At 41.4% G+C, this 24,719-nt stretch overlaps 1 protein-coding gene across 1 annotated transcript in view; it reads left to right on the top strand.

Moving 5' to 3' along the window:
- LOC109512932 (microtubule cross-linking factor 1-like) overlaps positions 1 to 21,653 on the top strand; it is a gene marked incomplete at its 3' end in the record, with an annotated part of 31,277 nt that extends 9,624 nt beyond the window's left edge. Inside the window, exon 2 of the mRNA XM_019865041.1 lies at positions 21,451 to 21,653. Within this exon, the coding sequence (XP_019720600.1) occupies positions 21,451 to 21,653 (203 nt within the window). The remainder of the gene's footprint in view (positions 1 to 21,450) is intronic.
- Between the last annotated feature and the right edge of the window lie 3,066 nt (positions 21,654 to 24,719).

Below are 24,719 nucleotides of genomic sequence, written 5' to 3'. Positions count from 1 at the left end.
TTTTCAGCATCAGATTGGGTGATCTGTCTGAGCCTGTGTTCCTGTTAGATTGACATCGAAATAAGCCAATCACCGATCTTTTAGTGTCGGCATCCGTGGGAGCACTTTCAATTCTCATTATGTTCTAAATTGAACTGGAGACGACTTCTAATCATTTTAGCGACACTCTCTTTGTTGAAAACGAAAAGCGACGAATTAATCTTTTATTACTGCTGGGTTTTATTGTAGTTGCTGTCGTTGTAGGCCACGAGTTAAGTTCCTGGAAAAACGCCTTGTTGCGCTGAATATACACTTTATGGTGTTCCGTTGTACTTTGTACACACACACACACACACTTGTGTGTGTGTGTGTGATGAATGGAATTCCGCATGGTGTGCAATTGTAAAACAAGGCTGTGTGTAGAAAAAAAAAATCTGAAACTGCATTTAGGAGTGGCTCAATTCTGGCTGGCCATATTCGGGCCGGAGTTGGAAATTGATTTCTGGCCCAAATACTTCACGCCACAACTGGCCCTCATCTGGTTTGCCAGAGTCAAGCCAGTGCCTCCTTTGCCACGCCTGGGCCGTGTTCGGCCCACATGCGTTATGCCATTGCCGACACAAGGCCAGCTGTGCCGGCTTCATGCCGAATCCGGGCCAGATGCCTTTGCTGACTGGGAAGTGTTCAACAAATCTAAAAACGGGCTTATCCTACATTACTGACTAAGCGGATAAAAGCAACTTCCAATGACAATGTTTACGTTTAAACGTAAGAGTGGACTGGTACAAAAAAAAGTCTTGGCATTTTCAGCTTGCGCCGATCCATCATAAAAAGTCGTACTGGTGTACACTAGTAATTTATAAATGTATGTTTAGAGTGAATTAATGTTGTTCCCCTCCTAAACCCAGCTATAATTATTGGAGTGAGGTCTACTATCCTCCTGACCACCAGGAAAAAAAATGTTGTCCAATCACATTCATTTTGAAATTCCCCAATCTATGTGAAGTAATTGGACTACTGCAAAATATTTTTTATTTTTATTTTTAAGCTTTGGTGTGTCTTCTACAGTGGACATCGGAACCCAATACAGGGGAAACGGACCTCCATTGTGAAACAGTTAGTCCAACAAAATTATCAAAAAGTCAACTTGACAAACTGTCCCACAAAAACATAACTGTCCATCATCTCATTTCTTTTCTTTCACTTTTGATTCTATTATGCTTATTTGGTATGATACTTTAAAAAGCAATTCCCTTTCTAAGAAACACAAAGGAAAAGCTGATCGCCTATTATCTTGCAGTCCTTTGGAACCCTGTTATTCATGAGGGTTCCAGTCGCTGTCAGTCCTTTTTCTCATCAGGGTGTCAAGGAGGCTGAGTGTTGTAAAGTACCCAGTTGGGTTTGGTTTGCCCGGTACATACTGGCACACTGGGCATCGACCAGTAAAAGTAACCATTTACTCATCAATGCACAATTTTCCTGTTCTTGGCAGACTCAGACATCCTTGCCTTACTTTGATCAAGAGGGGCCTGATTCTCCACAAGAGATCGCTTGTTTTTTCTTCATCTGAAACATCAAGGTCATTGACGAGCTTGGAGTTTCTCTATTTGTAAAACTGAGTACTTGAGGCCCAATTTACATGTGAATGTTTGGATATCCTAGACAGCCCATGTAAATAGAATTCCCAAAGAATGTCTTCAGTTCCTCAGGTGTGGTATTTAACATTGCTCCAGACACAAGTACTTGATGCTGATTTGTGTACAGGGCCATTTAGTCAAACAGAGTCATCAATGTATTGTTTAAAATAATCCACCGGGGTCCAGTTTTGGCGTGTCATAGCAGCATCATATCATCTTCATCAGATAACTTGTCTGAGTTTCCATCAACAATCCACAGTAAAATTCCTTCTGCTTCTGAGAATGACTCCTTTTCTTGTCATTTGGGGAAAAAAAGAGCAAAATGGACGAAATAACTTCAAATGTCCACGACAGAGGACATTTTTTAAACACTTGAATACTAGGCTCAAATACACTTAAAATAACTCAAACAACACTTTAACATGTTCATCAGAGTCTTATAAATAAAATGCTAACAGCATTTCAAGACAAAATGTGTTTGATACAAAGTATTAAACACTTACTTTTCCTCTTCCCATAAAAAGTGCTTGCACTGAGGCAAGCCATTTTCTTCGATTGTGAAGTCAAGGTAAAAAAGCCCCATCGCCCCACAAAATTGATATCATTGGAATGCATTGAATGTTCTCTTTAGAGCACAAAAGGAGCTAATTAATGCGATTGGATGCACTGGGTGGGAGATATTTAGGTTCACAAATGTCCTCAACAGAGGACAAATATGAACTACTGGTAGTCAGCGTAATGTTACCCGTGAGTCTCTATTGTCCTTTTTTTAAGTCATAGTACCGTACATACAGTTCATACTGTATTTCTAGTAGTTGTGGCTTGATGAAGTTTTCTTGGTTTCTTGGGCACACAAATCACGTAGTGGTCCAAACTCTGATTGTCATTTCGGCTCCTGTATGTTTGATGGCTTTTTTTTTTTTTAGTACTGTTTATCTTGCATCATGGGAACCATCACTGAAAGAGGACAGGAGAAGAGAGCCAATCTCTCTTCTTTGTTCATGCATGGTACAGCTTCTTGTTGTTGCTTTCAAGCTTAGCTGGTAGCAGACGTGTGCACATTGCAGCATGACGTCTTTGATCCACTGGTGAAAAGGACACTTTGATTCGCTCCGCTTTCATCTTTGAACTGCGTCAGACAACAAGTGTATGCGGTTAAGTGGTTAAGATTGCACGATTGTCTGTGTCTCATGTGTTGTCTTGTAATATTTTGTCATTTTTTGTTCACTTTTCTTTTGATGGCGGCCAGACACCCGCAGTGGCTCCTCTTGTTTTATGTTGAGATAGAAGAAATGTCATCTGTGCTGTATGTTACACATACCTACAGCACATTTGACAAGAAAGTTGTATTCAATTCAATTCAATTCAATTCAAAAAGAAAACCATAATTGTATATTGAGGTCTTTATTCATGCAATCTGTGTGTGATTGATTTGTGGTTAATGCTATAGTATAAAATAAACTAATCAAATAGGACATGGTATGTTGCTTAAAGTAGTTGGTGCTTATGCAATCAATGTCCCATCTTTTGTAATAGATTGAATTTTAACTCCTAAGGAACAACTATACCGGTGCCTCATCGACTCTGGAGTCGCGACACTTCTAATTAAACCAGTGTATTACTCGAGAAGAAAAAAATACCCTTTTTATAAAATGAGGTCATAACTCCAACATCAAAGTTGAATTGTATTCAATTCAATTCAATATAAAATCAAAACTTTGAATCGGAATCAAAAATGCTTCTGAAATATAGTAGTTCCATAGACGTGCTCCACTGACTACTTATTTCACCAAACACCTGCTCCGCTTAACCTAAAATGTGAACTTTCATGTTTTGCCATCACGATCTACAACTACTGCAAGTTTCATGAAAATCAAAATCCGCTTGGTTAAACCCGCTGGGTGATTTGGCATGGAATGACCCCCATTCAGGCATATGATGCGGGATCTAATTTGGAGTGCTCAAGCCAAGCGTTATCAACATGTTTTTTTTTGTGTTTTTTTTAAGTCAGACTGCATCAATTAGTAATTGCAGTTCTCAGAGGAAATTAGTCAAGTTCCAGCTGGACAACTCTTATTTTAAGCTGCAACTTCAAAATATCTAATGTCTTCAATGTTTCTTTGTTACAGAGAAGAAAGTGGTCCATCAGAAAAAGGCAGAGAAGGTTCAGGTCTTTTGGAAAAGTGATGAGAAATTCATTCATCAGATTGAAGACGGGAGCACAACAAAGCGTTTCCGTTTTAGTACGGCTTTCTGCTCAAGCATGTACAGTGTCGTCTGTTATTTATAAACCTGCAGCGCGTGTTACACCGTTGCCGTATAGCACAATCTGTTGTGCACTTGTATGTTTTGAACAGACAGAGTGTTCACTGCTGAAGAAACAACCAATCAAGTTTACCAGGACATCGCAAAGCCATTGGTTGTTTCCACTGTGGAAGGATACAATGGTTGGAAATGACATCGTAAAGCTTTACATTGTACGTGTTCCTGTGCACGTGTCAATGTTGCTGCCTTTTTGTTTTTTTGTTTTTGCTTGAAACAGGGATCATCTTTGCTTATGGTCAGACATCCTCTGGAAAGTCGTTCACAATGATGGGGAGTGATCATCTTCCTGCTGCTGTCCCACTGGCTGTTGATGATGTCTTTGAAACCATAAAAAAGGTAAAATATGTTGTCGTTTTGTTTCATGTTTTTGTGATTGTGCTACATTTTGGTGGTCAATATCATTTAACCACGGATGATTTCTGTTTGAACTGCAGTGTCCAAAGAAAGAGTTTCTTCTCAGAATGTCTTACATAGAAATTTACAAAAGTTAGAACACTATTCTGTGATAGGATTCTTTTGACACTTTAATGACTACACTTATCATATCCTTCAATCTTTTGTGGTCCTGACAAGTTCTTTTTCAAATTTTGTGTTTCAAATTTGTTTTTGTTTAAAAAAGATGTTAAGGTGAGGTGACAGTGGTTCAAGTCGGTGTATGTGTTGGGAAAAATTCCCTTGCAAATGAATGAATTGAAAAGTTCTCTTATGGCTACTATTTTATTTTTAAGATAATACATCTGTTGAAGTTTCATGAAAAAAAAACCCAAATCTTTTATCAACGGGGTTGGGGTGTAATGTCTTTCAGTGACGCCTTAATTCATTTGGCTTCATGCTGTCCGCTGTCTTTCCTCCCACCGTCGTCACAGTGAAGCCAAGCTCTACATCCGCTTCGCCATTTCCTCGTCTTCGCTTTCTGTAGACCTTCGCCGCCGCGCGCGCTCTCTCTCTCCGTCTGTCGACTTTGTGTCGACACTTCACGCTCATATTCTGTGCCGTGTGCAAAGCGCGCATGCTCAGTGTCAACAAAACACCGAGCGAATGTTCCCTGCGCACTCTGCCAAGGAGAGCGCCACTGCCCCCTAAAGTAGTCGAAGTGCAATTGCACTTTATTCTCGGACAGGAAAAAAAATCAAAATAAAAAAGCATGTTCCCCGAGGCCAAACGCGCCCCCCTTGACTGAGCCTCGCGTCCCCCCACTCCCCAGGGGGGCGCGCCCCACTATTTGAGAACCACTGGTATAGACCAATCAGGCACAACAGCGTAACCACTTGTAAAGCATAGAAACATGTTCTTACTTTTTGCACAATACGTTGATAGGCACTAGCTTGATCCAATATTATGCCTTTCCAAGGGTAAAGGTGTTCAGTTTTGACATTGCACAACAGGTATTACGTTTTTTTTTCTTGTTTTTTTTTTTTTTTTGTTTTTTTTTTTTAGATTTGTGACATTTTTGTGACCTCGTTTGAATTCATGAAATCAATATTTGACACAGCTTTCAGAATGCCGACCCAAGCGAGTAGAATGTCTCATTGGTTGCCTGCATAAGTAAAGCTGAGTTAAGGTCTCCCTTGACATGAGCAGAGCAATCTTGATGACCAACTGTGACATTGTCCTTCCCATTCGTTCATTATAATGTTGGCGTTGGAACATAGAACACAATGTATAAAACCATTTTTCCCCTTTACAGATAATGTGTCTTTATATATCTGGTTAAAGGTCTCCATGTTTAATGAGTAAATGCTTTTGCCACATGCCTTTTGCAAAGTTAAGCGGTGGAGCCTATTTTCATTGTCTGAAGGTGTCATGATTCGGTTTGGGACCAACAGGTGGCACTGTAGGGCTCCCCTGCAGCTGCACACCTGTTGGTCATTAGGTAATTAGTGGCTTTAAAAGGACTTCCAGCCCGAAAAATCTTGGTCGGGTCATTGTTGCTTTGTGCTACTGTCATGTTTGTTTCAGTCAGGTTTTGGTCATTGTTATGTTTTATCTTCGGTCATGTGTTTTGTTTGATACTTTGGACTTTGTTTGCTTTGGATTTAGTTTTCTCTGTTTTAATACAATCTTTCAAGTACACCCTGCTCCTCCCTCCTGCGTGCTTTTTCGGGTCCACCACCACCTCGCTACGTGACAGAAGGACTTCTGATCTTGACTTCCATGTTCGGAACTGAATCGCTTTCAATATCTTGGAAGTGCAACATCATTTTTACTGACGGCAGTTTATGATTTTAAATGTAAATTTCAGTCAACGATTTCATGTGAAGCAGTCGCTGCATGTAAAAGTTGAATCAGTCGTATACAATTGTGCCACCAAAATGACATGCACACCAGGAAACACCTGAGGAATTTTTGCTGTTGGGTGTGTTTCTAGGATATGCCTGCATCTGAGCGCAACCATCTCAAGCAGGAACTGGACATTGTCGTTGGCCAGACTCCAATACTGAAGAAGGAGAAAAATGCTCTTTCACGGGAGCTGAAGGAAAAGGCCGAACTGCAGGAATTCATCGCTCTTGAGGTAATTAAGGAAATGCATTTCCGGTAATCAAAATCCAAGAATGTTCTTTTGAGTTTTGATGACAGGTGACATTGTCAAAATGATCTCCGTTAAAACTGACATGCAAAACAAACTCCTAAAAATAGGTCGTGCAATCTGCCATTGTTTTTTGAGATGGTTTTTACTGGTGCTATTTTCAAAATATGCTGCTTGTTTTTGAAACTTTGCCTTTCAAATCTCCAAGATTATATTAGTGAATCAAATGTGCAACCCAACACAATTTCCCACCTTTGGTCACTTGCCCTGACAATATATTTGACAAAAATGTGCAAGTGGAAAAGATCAGTGATGCTGTGAAGTGAGGACAATTTCTTTAGTTTTGCCGTATTCTGAAAACTGAGACAAGGAAGAATCATTGTAACTTTTGTCTCCGGTTATGAAAATCTTCAATGAACGTGATACACTACTGAAAAGCATTACAGTACTTGTAATGAAACACCACATGTTTTAGGATACGTCGGGATATTGGGACTTTATTGATTTTTTTTTTAATTTCCTTGAAATGTTGTGGAAATATAACACTGGCAGAGATTAAATAGAGTGTTGCATGTCTTTATCCGTTTTCTAATTGAGAGACCTCATGAAACATGATCAGTGTCTGAAAATGGGCATCATTTATTCATCATCATGACACATACTAATTTTATGAAAGGTAATTTGAGCAAATGGCACAGAAATCAGGAGACAAGGAGTGCTTGCTCTCAGAAAGGCTGGTGAACCCAGCAATAAGTGTACTTTGAAAGATGAGGATCGCGAAAACCTTGTCTTGATGTCTGGTGTTGAGATTTCTGCTGAAGACACAGAGGAGCAAGAATTGGTGGTCGCAGCGCTTACAGAAGAGAGAGAGAGACCAGCTCCGGATGGATCTACAAGAAAATACAGATATGGTTAACTTTCACCGTGGCACTCGACTAAATGTATTCATTTCCATTTCAGCATTTTTTATTTGATTTTATTTTTTGTCCAAGACCATCGACTCATAGCTCATTCCATAATTGTTGTCAAAACAGATTGAAGAGGTATTCAGAACTGCACTTGGGAAAAAGACACGGAATTTAAAGTTCTTTTTTAAAATCCTACGATTCATTTTCAAATCTTTCAGCGGCCTCGCCCCACCTTACCTCTCTGAGCCCCTGCGTACCTGCCCGGTGCCTCAGATCTGCGGACCGGACACTCTCAGGTACAGAGAAGTAAGCGGAGGCTCAGAGGGGAGCGAGTCTTTTTTGTTGCTGGTCCCTCTCTTCGGAACGACACTCCACTCAACGTTCAGCAAGCCCCCTCGCTGCCGATTTTTAGAACACGTCTAAAAACTCATTTTTATGCTTTGGCTTTTGACTCAGCATGCAGCTTTATTTTCAATTTGACTGTTTTTTTGCTTTCTACTGTCTTTGTGATTGTTTTTTTTTTATTGTTAGTTGTATTCATTATTTTTGCTCCATGTACAGCACTTTGTGTACAGCGGTAGTTGTTTTCAAGTGCTTGATCAATCCAGCTGAGTATTTTCTCTATTATGGATCTATGGTTTTGGTTCGAAATATATTTTCGCTCCTGACCACTATTTTACACTATTTTTGTGTATACAGTCAAAGTCATTCCAACTAATCCAAATTCTCCTTGTCATATCCTGACATATCCTTGTCAAGAACCTAATGTCATGGGTCTCCTGAGTTTTTGAAAGTTTAACTGTCATGGACACTTCTTTATCACCCCCAAAAAAACATGCATTCATGATTGTTTGGGGTTCTTTACTCTGGATTAACAGAAAAGTGACCACATCTGCTCGTTCAAAAATATACACACAGCAATGCTAATATTTGCTGACATGTCAGTTGGCCATCTTCACTTCAATCCAACGCTTTTGGTAGCCATCCACAAGTTTCTGGCAAGCTTTGTGGTTGAATCTTTGACCACTCTTAGCAGAATTGGAACAGTTCAGTTACATTTGTTAGCTTTCTGACAAGGACTTGTTTCTAAATCATTGTCCATTCTCAATGGGGTTTAAGTCTGGGCTTTGGGAAATCCATTCTAAACTCTTAATTCTAGCCTGATTTAGCTATTCCATAACCACTTTTGATGTGTGTTTGGGGTTGTTGTCCTGTCCTGAAACACACCACTACGCCCCACACCCAATTGTCTGGCTGATGATTTTAGGTTAGCGTATTTTGAAGAAGGAAACCCTCCTCCTTTATTGTTATTCTATTTCGTATTTTTAAAGCACAAGTTCCAGTGGCAGCAAAACAGCACCACAGCATAATAACTAAAACTACCGTGCTTCACATTAGGCACAGTGTTCTTGGGCTTTAAGGCCTCACAGATTCTTCCCCAAACATATTTCTAGGCATTGTGGTTAAAAAGCTCCATTTTTGGGTCGTCTGACCACAGAACCTTCTCCAGAAATTCTTTGTTCTATGTGATCAATTGCAAACTTCAGTCGAGCCTTCAGGTGCCGCTTTTGGAGGGAGGGCTCTAAAACACACTTGACTGAGGAAACTGACACCTGTGTTCCAGCAGCTTCCAGGGATGGCAATTTTCCGCGTATACGCGGAAATCCGCTGTTTTATTTCTTAAATTGATCATTTTTGTGAATCGTCTAAATCCGTTGAGAAAATTTTAGGGGGGGGGGGGTCAGGTACCTTATAGTCGAGTTTTCACGAGCTCTCTCGATCAGTCTTTCCATCTTCCGATTGTAAACAGCCCTGTGATTGGACGTGTATGAAAACATCACCTAATCAGATCACTGGAAGCATTATTTGTTGCGGAAGTCTTAGCTCGATTGTATACGGCCCAGCGATTGGTTAACTACAAGTGATTGGACCAATCAAATTGCATGTAACATATTTTTTTACCTGATTCATGGCGGCCTGTTCGTCTCGCAAATTCATTGTTCTGGGATCGTTTTGAGCGGAATTAGGAGATTTTTGACGAAAGATCAGGAGTCTTCACTCCTAGAAATTAACTCTTAAATGTCAAGAATAAATTCCGATGAGACTGGCTTGAGAGAAAAGTCACTGTAAAGGTTAAAATTGGTTCCAAGTTCGACGAAGTTACAGAAGCTCTTGGACAATTTTTGAAGAAACCAAAGCTTATTGTGTGCATTGTCGTGACTTAATTAACTATGGCTCCCGTGGATGCATGGCACTGACAGATCATGCAACAAAAGTGAAAAAACATGCTGACAAAATCGCCATTCGACGGAGCAATTATTCTTTGGGATCGGCATTTTCCAAACAAACTTCGTCAGCGGATACAACGAAAGACGTTACGCACTGGGGTACTTTGGCTGAACCAAGCAACGAATCTGCTCCACTGACGCCCCTTGCCGATAAGACAGGTACACGCCGAGGTATGTACGTTTTTATTCAAATATACGAGGATATTTGCAATTTTATTTGGTATGCATTTGTAGCAACAGCATGATAACATTTCTTTGTTTTTATTTTTGTTTTATATTCATCTTGATAATTCACGTTTTGTCTTGGATAATAAAGCACGGTTATGCATAATAAATTGTATTATCTGAGAGCGAAGGAATGTTGTTGAAATGTTGATGTTTTTCCTGCATTTGAATGCATGATATAATCAAAATGATTCACGTGATTAAATGATTAAGCTTCACAGATCTCCTTGGAGGTTCACAGGTATCAAGTGGACAGCTCCTTACCTGATCCAAACCTGATGTCCATTGACAAGTGGTGGACTGCAGTCAAGGGATCCAACAAGGATCCTGCTCCCTCCAAGATGGTCCTGACTGTGCTGACATGCTTCCATGGTCCAATGGTGGAAGGCTCATTCAATTTGATGGGGGAGATTGTGGATTGCAAGAGCACAAGAATAGACACCAAAACCTTCAATGCCATTCAGTCACTTAAGTCGGGATTGAATGCAAGAAGTACAATTGCCCTGCAACATTTCAAGAAAAGGGATGTTCTGCACACACCAGTTGACAGAAATCTGTGTGAATATGAAAGAGGGGCTGCCAAGATGCAGAAAGAAGACTGGGCCAAAGCTGCAGCTGACAAGAAGAAACGTGTGGAGAAGCATTCACTGGCTGCATCTGCAGCTGTCTCAAGTGTCAAGGCCAGAGATTGCTTGAAAGACAAGGAGATGGCAGCAAGAAAATCTGACCCAACAGGAACTGAAGAGGAAAGCTGTTCAAAGAGTGACACAGCTGGCTGCCGAAAGAAGGAAGTTGTTGAATTAAAATTGATAAACTGACTTGTAAATAGTGTGTAAATAGTGTACTCTGGTGTGTAAATAAGTGACTGAGGACAGTGAGAAAACTTTGAAAAGTGAGTTAAAGTTATATTAAATTTGCCGATTAGTGTTATTCCACAATGTCATTTTTCTGTCCTTTTTTGCATTAAATTGTACTTTCATTTCACTGCAAACCTCTCAGCTTCAGGGGGGCTGCGCCCCCCCCCCCCCACTGCCCACCCCCCTAAGTCAATTGTTACAACATTTCAGCTGAAAAACAAAATCCGTGTTGCCATCCCTGAGCTTCTAATTCTTGGCAGATCTGCTTTTTGGGGGTTCTCGGTTGACTCTTCAACCTCTGGACCAGTTTTTTCGCAGCAGCAGCAGGTAATAGGTTGCATTTTCTACCTGATGGTGGCGATGACAAAGCAGTGTAATAATGCACTTTATACTTCCAAACAGTCGTTTGCACTGTTGCTCTTGGGACCTGCAGCTGCTCGGAAATTGCTCCAAGTGACATGACAGAGCTTTCAAAGTCACCAAAATTCCGAATTTATGTTTCTGTATTTTTGACTCAACAGAAAAAGTGACCAAACCTGTGAACTCACAAAGTAATTAAAGAACCACATTTTTTTGTTTGTTTTCTTTTTAAATCTGTCAGAGAAAAATCTGAGTTGTCCACATAGCCTCATGTTCTTTACAAGTGTATGTAAACGTTTGATCAAAACTGTATTTGATACAATTCTAGTTCAATGTTCAACTTTTAGTGCTCAGTAGTTGTTAAATTATTCTAAAGCTCATCCTCCAATATTCATTTTCCATGACAAAGCCTTCCCTCCACAAAAAAAAAATAGGGGAAAAAATAGCGACTGGATGAATCCACGGACACTGTAGTCGAGGAAACATGCTTATAATTTCACATGTGATTTGTCGGCTCCTAAATTTAAATATTGTAAGATGTAACAAAAAATTATTGGAAGATTGGGACTGAACGTTCTAAAGTTTTCTCTGTAATTCACCACCATGTTTTTTTGTCTTTCTAACATTTCCCTCTTTCCAGGCAAGAGCTTTATCAGATAAAGAGCGAGCTCAGTTGCGGGAGATGCTGGAGAGATTAAATCAGGAAAAAAATCAGTTAGCAGTAAAGCTGGAGCATGCGACAAAAACACATCAAGCAGAGGTTTGTTCCATTAATACTGTGAAATTTGTTTTCAAAAATTGACTAAACAAAGGCATTGACCCTCATTTTTCTTGGAAGAAAAGGCATTTCGCAGAAAAACTCGACCGAGTTGAACGAGTTGAAGCTGAGAGAGACCTTCTACTGGCTGAGCAGGAAAGTCGATGTCAGAGCGCCGCTGATGAAGTAGGGAAGCTGAATTGCAAAGTGAGGTCTCTCACGGAGGAGCGAGCTCAGTTGCAGGAGACACTGGAGAGACGCAATCAGGAGAAAAATCAGCTCGCGGCTAAACTAGAGAATGTGACAGAAACATTTCAAGCGGAGGTTTGTTGCATTGTAAACACTGTATGCTTGCTTTTAATGTTGTTGTGCAACTGACGAAACAGAGCTCATTGTTCTTTGCAGAAAATGTGTTTAATTCAGAAAATCAAAAGAATTGAAGCTGAGCAGGAAAGTAGATGTCAGAGCGCCGCTGAGGAGAAGGAGAGGCTGAATTTCACGGTGAGGTCTCTCACCGAGGAGCGAGCTCAGTTGCGGGAGGCGTTGGAAGAACTTGAATGGGAGAAAAAACAACTCAAAACGGAGCTGCAGGACAAGCTAAACACGGTACCGTTTTGTAGTCGTGTTTCATTGTAATTCAAAGCCACTTGCTTGTTCAAAATACAAACTCCTATCGACCATTTTTGAAGCGCTGCATTATTGTTGATCGTCAATCACAGGCCTCCACGATGCACGAGAGTATGATTGAGCAGAATCAGTTAAGTTTGTTACAGCAGGCTGAGGCGACAAAAGTGGAGACCAACCTTCTACAGGAGTTGGTCTCAGTCATAGGCTTTTTCAACTTTGTGCAGATCAGTTGTGTCAGATTACAAAGAATAGGGCATGCACATATCTTCATCAAAACATGCAACAGGACATATTTTCTTTACCTTCTAAATGCTTTCAGTAAAGGTAGTCTTAACGAGTACTGTAAATTTCTCCCTCTGCCTCCAGGTACAGCAGCTGGAAGAGCAGCTAAACACAATGAAGGAAAATGAAACGGTGGTTCAAGCGCAGGCAATCGCATCACAGCAGGTTTGCTTCAACTCACTTTTTATTCTGTAATCGCAAGATACTTTACAGACCGGGTAGTGTGAGGGACACACACGTTCCCCACAAAAATAAATGTTTGTTTTTTCTACTGTACAGAACATAATGAAATGTGCTACTCTTTTGAATGTTGTCTAAATGTAAACAAGTTTGGCAAATGCATGAAACACTTGAAGGACAGATTGGCATTGACTTGAAGGGCTTCTATCATGCTATTTTCAGCTTTCTACAGTCAACTAAAAGCACACACGGTACTCTATATTATGATGTATTTTATTTTCATCACAATGGCGATATAATTAATGGAGAAATGAGAGTTATTTTGGCAGCTATTTTTCTTACCCGGAAATTAGAGGCCGAGCTCATTCAAACCCCGCCTCTCCCCGTGTGACTGCCCCGCCCCTTCATGATGTCATCCTAAAGCTGGCTGCCGTGTGCGCGACACGGGAAATCGTAAGAACATGGGTTTTTTTTAGGCTTCCATCCTCGATCCAGAGTCAAGCGTCAGTCTTTATATATCAATGATGGACTATTCATTTATGCACATGGTAACGTGTATCACAAGACATAGCATTTTTGAAAACAACACAGTGTCACCAATTCGCTTGCGGGGTTTGGTTTACTTCCCGCTCTGGCCACTCCAGCAGGTTTGATTGTGGGAATTGCGCCAGTTTTAAACAAACGAAAACAGTTACCGGCCAATTTTGAAATTAAATTTGAAAAGTAACAGTATATGCTCTGTGGATGTCCTCTGTATATTTCTTGTACAGTGTGAACATCATTTGTTTCCCCCAGCCCCAGCCCCTCCCACCTTGTGTTTAGAATGAATGCACTACAAATTCATTGAGCATTGGTTTCACTGGTGTGAAAACGTTGGAAAGAAGTTGATGACCGTGGATATATTTAGCTCAGAAATCCATTAAGAGTCATTTATATAGAGCGGCATGATTTTATGTAAAGATGAATACTTTTCCTTGTCTTTTGTTACAAAGATGGAAGGTAACATTTGCCACCAGATGTTTCTCAGTAAACCAATAATTCATGTAAAAGGGTGTTGTTTCACTGCTCTAATGTGTGAAACATTGTGAAAGGTTCGGAACAAGAGCCGAGACTGGGAAAATGTATCATTGGGGATGTTTTTGGTGAGAAATTTTAACATGGCTAAAAGTTTAAAAAAAAGAAAGAAAAAGTTTACATGATACGGACAAACTCCACCTGTTTTATGTTTCCGGTATAGAGGCTCGTTTCACTTTGGAACAACAATCTCCCGATGCCACATAATAGAATTGATGGAAACATGTAAATATTTGGATGTTGTCTTTAAAATTGCTTATGCATGCAAAGCTCGTCATCTCTCTGAACTCCTTACAGGGCATCGTTGATGACCGCAATGTTCAGTGTCAGGAATTGGAGCAGTTGACGGCGCAGGCTCAATTCCAGTTGGAAGAAGAAAAAAGCAAGCGTGTCACTTTGCAACACAAGCTGGAGGAAACTCCAGCAAGGCCAGAGCTGACTCTGCTCAAAGCACGTCTTCTACTTCATCGAGCTAAGAAGAGAGCCAAAGTAAGTACCATCATTTTAGGTTCGTGACTATCACAGGATGCATCAACCACAGTTAACTACCCGCGGCTTCACTTCGTAGATAATGTTCTCCATTTATATTGTGACATTTTGAATTAGGCGTTCTGAGGACAAAGAGCAATCACACTGTAACAATGCCCAAATACCAAACACATATCCCGTACACAATTGTGAGCATTCGAATTATGATCTCGCGACTCGCCAGCTATTTAGGATAGCAGCCACATTACATATAGCCTTCGGTCAATATCAAATTTTGGAGGTATGATAATCGTGAACAAAAATAATGCAGTCTTAAAATTGCGGCTCTTAAAATGTCCCTTAAAAATATCTATCTACTCTGTCTGCCGATCTTGAGGTATGCACTTTGTGCAATCTTTCCTTGATTCTTATACATGACAGCAAGCATGTTGTGTGGTAGAAATGTCCAGATTCAGTCCAAAAAAAAATGACGGGCAACCGCAACTAAGCAGGACGCAGCCTAATTTTGAGCAAAAACTCGAGCAAACATGCCCGTGCGTATTGTGTGCTCTTTTTCTGTGTTGCTGCTGCGTGTGCAAGGACCAGGTGTTCGAAGCTTGACCAGAAACGCATCTATACTAACTTGTAATTGGCTGGGAACCAGTTCAAGGTGTATCCCCCGCGCCCCTGCTGCCCCCCGCGACAGCTGGGATAGGCTCGAGTACCCCCGCGACCCTCGTTGAGCAGATCAGATAATGGATGAATTGTTATCTATGCTAACTTCCATGTTGCTGAAACAGGGCATGCTGCAATATATTATCGCAGGAAGACAGCAGGCGTTTATTAAATTCATTGTTTTATCATCCAGTGTGGAATGCGGATGAGGGTGGAACATAACCCCATGAAAAATAGGGATTCGCTGGACGCTCTAAATCTTCCAAGCACAATATTTACAGTGGGGCAAATAAGTATTTAGTCAACCACCAATTGTGCAAGTTCTCTTACTTGAAAAGATTAGAGAGGCCTGTAATTGTCAACATGGGTAAAGCTCAACCATGAGAGACAGAATGTGGGGAAAAAAAAAACTCAGAAAATTACATTGTTTGATTTTTAAAGAATTTATTAAAAATCATGGAAGAAAATAAGTATTTGGTCAGCTACAAAGAACCAAGATTTCTGGCTGTCAAAGAGGTCTAACTTCTTCAAATGAGGTCTAACGAGGCTCCACTCCATACCTGTATTAATGACGCCTGTTTTAACTCATTATTGGTATAAAAGACACCTGTCTACAACCTCAGTCAGTCACACGCCAAACTCCTCTATGGCCAAGACCAAAGAGCTGTCGAAGGACACCAGAGACAAAATTGTAGACCTGTACCAGGCTGGGAAGATTGAATCCGCAATAGGTAAAACACTTGGTGTAAATAAATCAACTGGGGGAGCAATTATTAGAGAATGGAAGACATACAAGACCACTGATAATCTCCCTCGATCTGGGGCTCCATGCAAGATCTCACCCCGTGGCGTCAAAATGAGAACAAGAACGGTGAGCAAAAATCCCAGAACCACACGGGGGAACCTAGTGAATGACCACACGGGGGGACCTAGTGAATGACCTACAGAGAGCTGGGACCACAGTAACAAAGGCTACAATCAGTAACACAATGCGCCGCCAGCGACTCAAATCCTGCACTGCCAGACGTGTCCCCCTGCTGCAGCCAGTACATGTCCAGGCCCGTCTGCGGTTCGCTCGAGAGCATTTGGATGCTCCAGAAGAGGACTGGGTGGATGTGTTATGGTCAGATGAAACCAACATAGAACTTTTTGGTCGAAACACAGGTTCTCGTGTAGAATAATGAATTGCATCCGAAGAACACCATATCCACTGTGAAGCATGGGAGTGGAAACATCATGCTTTGGGGCTGTTATTCTGCAAAGGGACCAGGACGACTGATCTGTGTAAAGGAAAGAATGAATGGGGCCATGTATCGAGAGATTCTGAGTGAAAATCTCTTTCCATCAGCAAGGGCATTGAAGATTAGACGTGGCTGGGTCTTTCAGCATGACAATGATCCCAAACACACAGCCAGGGCAACAAAGGAGTGGCTTCGTAAGAAGCATTTCAAGGTCCTGGAGTGGCCTAGCCAGTCTCCAGATCTCAATCCCATAGAAAATCTGTGGAGGGAGTTGAAAATCTGTGTTGCCCAACGACAGCCCCAAAACATCACTGCTCTAGAGGAGATCTGCATGGAGGAATGGGCCAAAATACCAGCAACAGTGTGTGAAAAGCTTGTGAAGAGTTACAGAAAACGTTTGGCCTCCGTTATTGCCAACAAAGGGTACATAACAAAGTATTGAGATGAACTTTCGGTATTGGCCAAATACTTATTTTCCGGTGTGATTTTTAATAAATTCTTTAAAAATCAAACAAAATAATTTTCTGAGTTTTTTTTCCCACATTCTGTCTCTCATGGTTGAGCTTTACCCATGTTGACAATTACAGGCCTCTCTAATCTTTTCACGTAGGAGAACTTGCACAATTGGTGGTTGACAAAATACTTATTTGCCCCACTGAAAATGTAGGCACGTGATTGGACTCATAGACTGAAGGTATGCGTTTTTCAGCATTACCAGATATGCATACAGGCAGGAAAGACTTTTTAATTGATTTTTTGATGTATTTTTTTTGTACAGAAGTTGGCATGATTTTTATTTGCAAAATTGTAACATGTTATCGTCATCAGGATTTGTATCTCAAGAATAAGCACCTCGAAGAGGCCCAGAAAGAAAATCACAGCTGCATTTCTGGCTACAAGATGGTCATTCAGCGACTCCACACAAGACTTGAGGCAAGTCGGGTCAAATTTGAAGAATTGAGCAATGCCATCAAAACCCTGAAGAGCCAACTGCAAAAGTCTGAGGTTGGTTTCAACGTCACTCCTTAAAATGTATGGGAGGGGGGGTGATAGTATAGTATAGTATAGTACAGTATAGTATTGTGTATAGTATAGAACCCGATCATTCAGGATTACCTCACACACTCCAATTGAAGCTCTTAAACACTTTGTATATTTGGCATCATGTCATGTCACTTGGGGCAATTTCCAAGCAGCTGCAGGTCCCAAGAGCAACAGCGCAAACAACTGTTTGTAAGTATAAAGTGCATTATTAAATCAACATGGATATATATATATATACACACACACACACACACACACACACACACACACACACAAAGCCCCGGAGTGCTTGTGTTTTTTGTGCGTGTAATGGGCAGCATTTTTCACAGCCCCGTTTTTTTTCAGTGGAGATGTCGGCGCTGTTTGTCAGTCAGCGTTTGTGCGGCTGGGTGGATGGCTGCTGAAGTTGAGGATGAGGAGAGAGGAGCGTCGGCGCGGAGCGCAGATGCGTATTTGGAACCGAGAGTCGTGCCTTGGAATTGAAATGGATTTCCATGGGATAGGAGAAGTGAACCAATCTCTTTTTTTCGTCAATGGATGCTACAGCTTCTTGTTGACTTTGAAACTCAGCTTGTCGTCGACGTGTGCACATTTTGAGCATGACGTCTCTGATCCACTGGCAAAAGGACACTTTGATTCTCTCCTCTCTTTCTCGCATACCTTTAAAAATTCTATGCTTTGAGTGCTGTAAAAAAATGGAGATTTACTGAATTTAAATTTCAGTATTTGTTTGGAGAATTGTTTTCAGTTTTGTTGCAGTATTTAGCTGATTTGGTTGCTTTCATCTATAACTGCTTCAGACAAAGTGTATGCAGGAAAGTGGTTAAGATTGCACGATTGTCTATGTCTCATGTGTTGTCTTGTATTATTTTGTCTTTTTTTTTGTTAACTTTTCTTTTGATGGCGGCGCGGACACCCACAGCGGCTCCTCTTCTTTTTCTTTTGATGGCGAAATTTCATCTGTGCTGTATGTTACACATACGTACAGCACATTTGAGAATAAAGTTGTATTCATTTCAATTACTCCTGTTTTTCAAAAGTGTCTTTTCCATATTTACCCTCACAACCTGTTAGGTTTTTTTTTTTCTTGTTTTGAAGGTTGTCAGAAGTTCGTATCTTGATTTACTCTGTTGTATGAAGTTGATTTTAAATGACAGACTGAATTTCTTTTGACCAGAATGAGGATGCTGGAAGTTGTAATCTCACAATGGCAGCATTTGGCTGTCGCAGCAAAAGATTGAATGGCAACAAACTATTTCTCGAACAACCACTAGTTTGTCCGGTAACAAGTCACACTGACTTTCAAAAGGAATGGTTCGGATCTCTTGTCCCATGCCATCCTGTCTTTGTTTCGTTTGACTTGATTAAAACAAACATACCCCCCGACAAAAGAAGTTAAAAACTCATATAAATTACTCTTGAAAAACAGTACATCATACCCAAGTTAGTTTCGAGCACAATCCATCAAAACGATCATCATCTATATTATAACGTAGGCAATTATGCAAGATTGTTAAGACTGGGGGATTTTAAAATCAAATCAAATCATAATTTGATTAGCAATTGAGAATAAAAATAATGAATGATACTTGGACATTGATCCTCCACCCCAGTACAAGCGCGATGCAAGTTAAGAGTAAAATTACTTTCATTTTGCCGTCTTATCCAAATGGCTAATATATATAGTTAACAGTAAAGGTTTTTTATTTTTGTCCCCCCCCCCCCCACCCACCCCATCCAAAGCGCCCATGTTTCATTCTGTACTTTTTCCTTTTTTTTTAAACTTTGGTATGATAAAATATGGCAGATTGTTTGAAAATAACCACAAAATTATAATAAAGGAGAACCAAATCAACGCATTGGGAGGTTAGGTACCACGAAAGAAAACAAAAATCATCCTTTTTTCAGCCCAATAGACGAGTGTGCAATCCTGAATCCAAAATACTGTACTGACTCCAGCAAGAATCACATTTTTAGGCTCCTCGTTCAGCAGGAAGAAGCCGGGAAATGGTTTCATTTGCATACATGTTAAGAAACACATTCTTTTTTTTTTTTTAGCTCGACATAGCATGTATTAAAACATTGTAAAAAAAAAAAAAAATCACACAACTGACTATCAGGACAGTCACACGTTGACTACTGAGCGAAATTTCCCGCAGCACCGATTGGACAAGAAATTGCATGTGATCATCTGCAGCCAGTGATGGCCAAGTGGGCGTGTCATAACTAATTGACACGTCGAGTCGGGCGTGTCTCAACCTTCACGGCAGAGGCTCCGTCGAAACGCTGAGACTGATTCGCCGAACCCTTGGGGTTCGATTGAACCCAGGTTAAGAACCACTGATTGAAAGCGTTTTAAAAATCTATTTCAACTATTTTTTTCGACACTCTTAAGTTATTTTTGTAATTATAGAAAGCTACTTCTTTCTTTACTTTGCTGGCTGTCTAACGTTTTTGATTGTAAATGCTTTTAAATGTTATTCTTTTTAATTTTGTGAAGCACACCTTGTGTATGAAACGTGCTATACAAATAGAGCTGCTTTGCCTGTTTACTTACGGAGTAAACTATGTTGGGTACGATGTATGCCACTGACACTGTTGTTCTAATGTGTGGCACTACTTTGTGTGGAAGGATACCATGTTCTGGGTTTATATAAATAAAGGGGGTGGAGCTTCCCTGCAGTTCGCTTCTGGCAGTGACAGGCACTGACCCACGTCAGGTGTTTAGCGACTCAGTGGTAGCGACCACACAGAAAAATAAGAAACGTCTCCAGTCTTGTGCCTCGAACCGAGTGTAGTCACCAGCAATGATGCCTACACATGACCAGCGAGAGACTTCCGCAGCAGCAGGATCAACAAACTATATGCTGAAAGCACAAGTCAGCTATACTACCTCTCGGCGAGAGGTAAGATCGGGCCGCCCGAGCCCGACCCCACCCTAAAATGTAAATCTTTGCTTCGGGTTCGGGTCGGGTGGGGCTTCTCTCTCGCTGACTTAAAAAAATAAATAAATATATGTTTTAAAAAATTTGTACTAAAACGATGTGCGGATACGAAACTAAGGAACACTTGTTTTAAAACAAACAAATTGGATAAAACGGAGAAGGCGCTGTAATGTAATTGCTATTTCGTGATAAATACACAGGAGCGGAGCCGCAGACGGCCAGACGCCGAGCATGCACTGCGTACGTGTCACTCCAACTTACAGATAACGAAAATTGAAACTTTTATGTGAAATTTAGTTTCAACAAAACTATAGAAATAATTTCATATATCTTTACCTATTTATTTGATTTGTTCTATTTAAAGCCTAGTGGGCTGCAGGATTTCTCTGCGTAATGAAGCAAATGCGCATCAAGATCGCTCTTTGTCTGGCCTCTTATTCTGTGTCTCAGCGTTATTTCGTTGTGCAAATGCATTTATCATGTTCATAAAAATATGTAGATTATTTTAACCTTGAGAAATCTTGCGGTTTTTTTTTCTGCCAAAAATACTCCCAAATAAAATATGAAATTTCGGGTTTGCTTCGGGCTCGGGCCTGCAAATCAAGTTCATTGGTCGGGCATTTTTTTTAGGACAGATCTTGCCTCTACCTCTCGCTTACCTGTTTATGTTCCATGTGCAAACTTTGTACGCCTTTGTATTGGAGCAGAAATATCAAAATAAGAATGCATGTAATTTTTTTACGAGCTGTCCGCGACCCATTTTGGGGTCATCACCCATCAATTGACAATCACCCTTTTGCTATACCCACAAAAACTCAGGATGTTTGGCTTCTGGGTCAAATTTAAGGATGAACCTATAATTTACGATAACCGTCATCGATCAACTTCATCTGTCTTGGCCTAAACGACTGAATGTTTGTCCAACTGTTCAGGGTTTCAGTACTTATTTTGCAAAACTTGCTGTTCTCTGGCAGGAAGCCGAATGGCAAAATTCACAACAGTTGTTTATCAGTGGTGTTGCTAGATAAACACCGTATGGTGTGCATCCCAGGATGAGGTGGAGGAGCTGCGCTGCGAGATGTTGGAGATGCGTGACATGTTCCAGGAGAAGGAGTTACGCCAGCTGCAGGATCTGCGTCAGCAGCTGGGGCAGGCCAACAAGACGCGCCGCATCCTTCAGTACCGTCTCCGCAAGGCCGAGCGACGCAGCATCAGAGTGGCCCAGACCGGCCAGGCGGACGGGGAGCTGGTCAGGTATGTGCTCATGTTTATTCGCTAGTAGTCACATTAGGTCTCCTAAATTCCATCAGTTTCACTTCTGAAGGGAGGGGTTGGGTGGGGTGAATATTTTTAGATTGTTCATAGCTGTGAAAGGAATTTCGGTTCAAGGTCTTTTTTTTTTCTCTGCTTGACAAAAACAATCTGTCTTCTTAACGTCACAGAGTTCAAAGTCACGAAACAGTTAAAGCGATCTGTCATTTTACCTGAGAGCGGAACGTCTCCACACTGATATGTTGATCCTCTGAAACCAAATTGAAACTTTTTCTTGTCACATGTTGATGGGGGCAGAAGATGGAGGCGGGGGGGACTCGGAGCCCCCAAACCGTGGTGACACGTTTGTTCTGGTAGTGTTTTGGTAATTGATAGTTTTTGTTTCAGTCATGGTTTTGTTTGCTACTTTGGATTCTTTTTGTTTTCAGGACTTTGTTTGTTTTGGATTTAGTTTTCTTTGTTTGAAATACAATTCGTCAAGGATAGTGATGGGTGCATGAGGCCTCATGAGGCGTGTCGACACACTGACACACTGTGTTGATACTGTGCTGATACTATGTCGCTGACCACTGCCACCTGCTGGACCTTCAAAATCCCTGCAGCCAACCTACTTGACAGACTGAGCTGACTGATTTGATGATTAAGTGTATACAATGCACGACCTCACTTTACCCACAATAGCCACAAGTGCCATTGTTTATGTTGTTGTTTATTCTGTTTATATTGTTTATATGTCTATCCTGTTTATACTGTTCAGATTACATATTATGTCTTTCTTAAACAGTGTAGCTGTTATCCTTTCTTAGCGGTGTGTTTAATGCACAGCATGTTTGCATGCATATTTGCACTGAGGATTGAGAGGAAGAAATTTCATCTATGCTGCATGTCATACATAAAGCATATTTGACAATAAAGATGACCTTGACCCTTGACAATATCATTCACATCAATGCATTCATATTGTATCATTCAATGTGTTTCAATCATGTGAAAATCATGTGAATGAGGATGCTTGTGGGCTTTGTCTTCACAAATTTTTATTCAGAAAAATAAGATGCTCCAGTGTTTTAAATTTCAGTCTGTTGCGTTTCTTGCATGCTATGTCCCCTGCTGTGGAGAACACACACACAATGGAATAAGACATGAGGAGACAATCCGAGAGGCACTTGGTGAGACAAGAAGATTTTAATAAATACCTTATTCTCCAAAAGATTAAGATATCCTTTATTTGTCCCACATTGGGGAAATTTACAGTCTACAGCAGCAAGATTGTGGGTAGAAAGAAGAAAGAAAAAAAAAAAAACGTTCAATCAAGTGCAATATAAATACAAATATGGATAAGGTCGCAGTGCTATTTACAATTGTTTTTCCACATCATTTATTTATTTATTTTTATTCAGCAGCCTGACAGCACTCGCTAGGAACGAGCGGCGGTATCTCTCCTTCTTGCAGCGCGGGTGTAACAGTCTCTGGCTGAAGGAGCTACCGAGTGCTGTCAGGGCGGGCTGGAGGGGGTGGGAGGGACTTTCCATCATAGCTTTTAGCTTAGTTAGCATCCTCCTGTTGCCCACCTCCTCCAGAGTGTCGAGGGAGCAGCCCAGGACAGAACTGGCCTTCCTGACCAGTCGCTCCTGTCTCTTTCTGTCCCGGGCCGAGATGCTGCCTGACCAGCAGACAATGCCATAATGGATGGCCGAGGCCACCACCGAGTTATAGAAAGTCTTCAGGAGTGACCCCTGAACCCCAAAAGACCTGTTTCCTGAGTAGGAAGAGTCGGCTCTGTCCTTTCCTAATCAGGGTGTCCGTGTTAGTAGTACAGTACACACGGCGGACAATTTGCGTTTGTCCGGAAGCTGCTCCATAATATGCACTTACTGTTGCAACGTCACTCGAGTGAAGCGCGTCTCAGCAGTCGATAGTCCGCTGTTCTCTGCTGTGCGCTCGTGAGCGCAAGCACGTACTTGCCGCGCCGACGCAACCCACGCCACTTATTTCAGAAGCTTTGAATTACGACAACAGCGAAGCTAGCCTAGCCGATGTAATGATGGTCAGCAGACAAGTTTAACGTTTTATGTGACTTTTCAGAACAACGTGGCAGAGTCATCAAACATGCGGTGTGCTCACTCACAGTCACTTTCTGAAACTCCCCCTTATAGGCGGGACCTCTCAATCAACTGGAGTATGACGTACAGTACAAACGTTCATAAAGCATTTCTCAGATAATAATAGCCTATTAAATGACAGCCGACACGATGCTTGAAGTCAGACGGACATGTTTTTCTGACAATCTGTGTGTTTTCTGTTTTTCCCAAATATATATTTTTATTCGAGCGAGGGTGAGGTCTGGCTTGTTTCGGCAGGCGGCATCGTGTTGCCAGACGCACTTCCTTATAAACACTGTGTGGCAGGCTTTTGCTGTGTCGACGCTCCCTGGACTGAGTCGACTCCGCCTGTTGACACAGTCCAGGCTGCGCCGACTCAGTTCATGTGTTCATCACGTGATCTCATGAAGCAGCACACACGCACCGACACGTGGATTCGAATCCCGCCTGGGGCAAAAATGAGCACATAACACCATCCAGTGTGGGTCCTTGGGCAAGATCCTTCACGCTATGCCTACCTCATACAATGATGAGAGACAATAAAATGAATGACATGCCGGCTCAGACGTCGCCCGGCCAAACAAGAACCAGAGCACCTTGATGAAAAATGGGCTACTGGAACAAAGCGGAGATGGGCGAGATGCAATAACATGGCTTCGAAACCAACTGTCACGGTTGACCACGAAACAACTAGTAGCTCAGTGTTCCAATATCCACAAACGGCAATTGCTGTCACAACTTGAGATTGACGAGGTACAACGCAGGGTCCACGTTGAAGGGCCCCAGGCTGCCAGATCAGAGGAGGAGGTCATACCAGAGATTGGGAGGCAAGCCTCAATGAATGCAGATGATGAGAACGGGAGGCCAGCCCCAATGAATGAAATGCTGAGCGAGGCAGCAACTGACCTGAAAGCTAAGATCATGGCGAGAATGAAAGCTGGGCAAC

This window comes from Hippocampus comes, unplaced genomic scaffold, assembly GCF_001891065.2.
Source record: "Hippocampus comes isolate QL1 unplaced genomic scaffold, H_comes_QL1_v1.1 scaffold124, whole genome shotgun sequence".
Taxonomy (NCBI): Eukaryota; Metazoa; Chordata; class Actinopteri; order Syngnathiformes; family Syngnathidae; genus Hippocampus; species Hippocampus comes.
The sequence above is the reverse complement of the archived record's forward strand: the minus strand, read 5'-3'. Positions and strand labels throughout refer to the sequence as shown.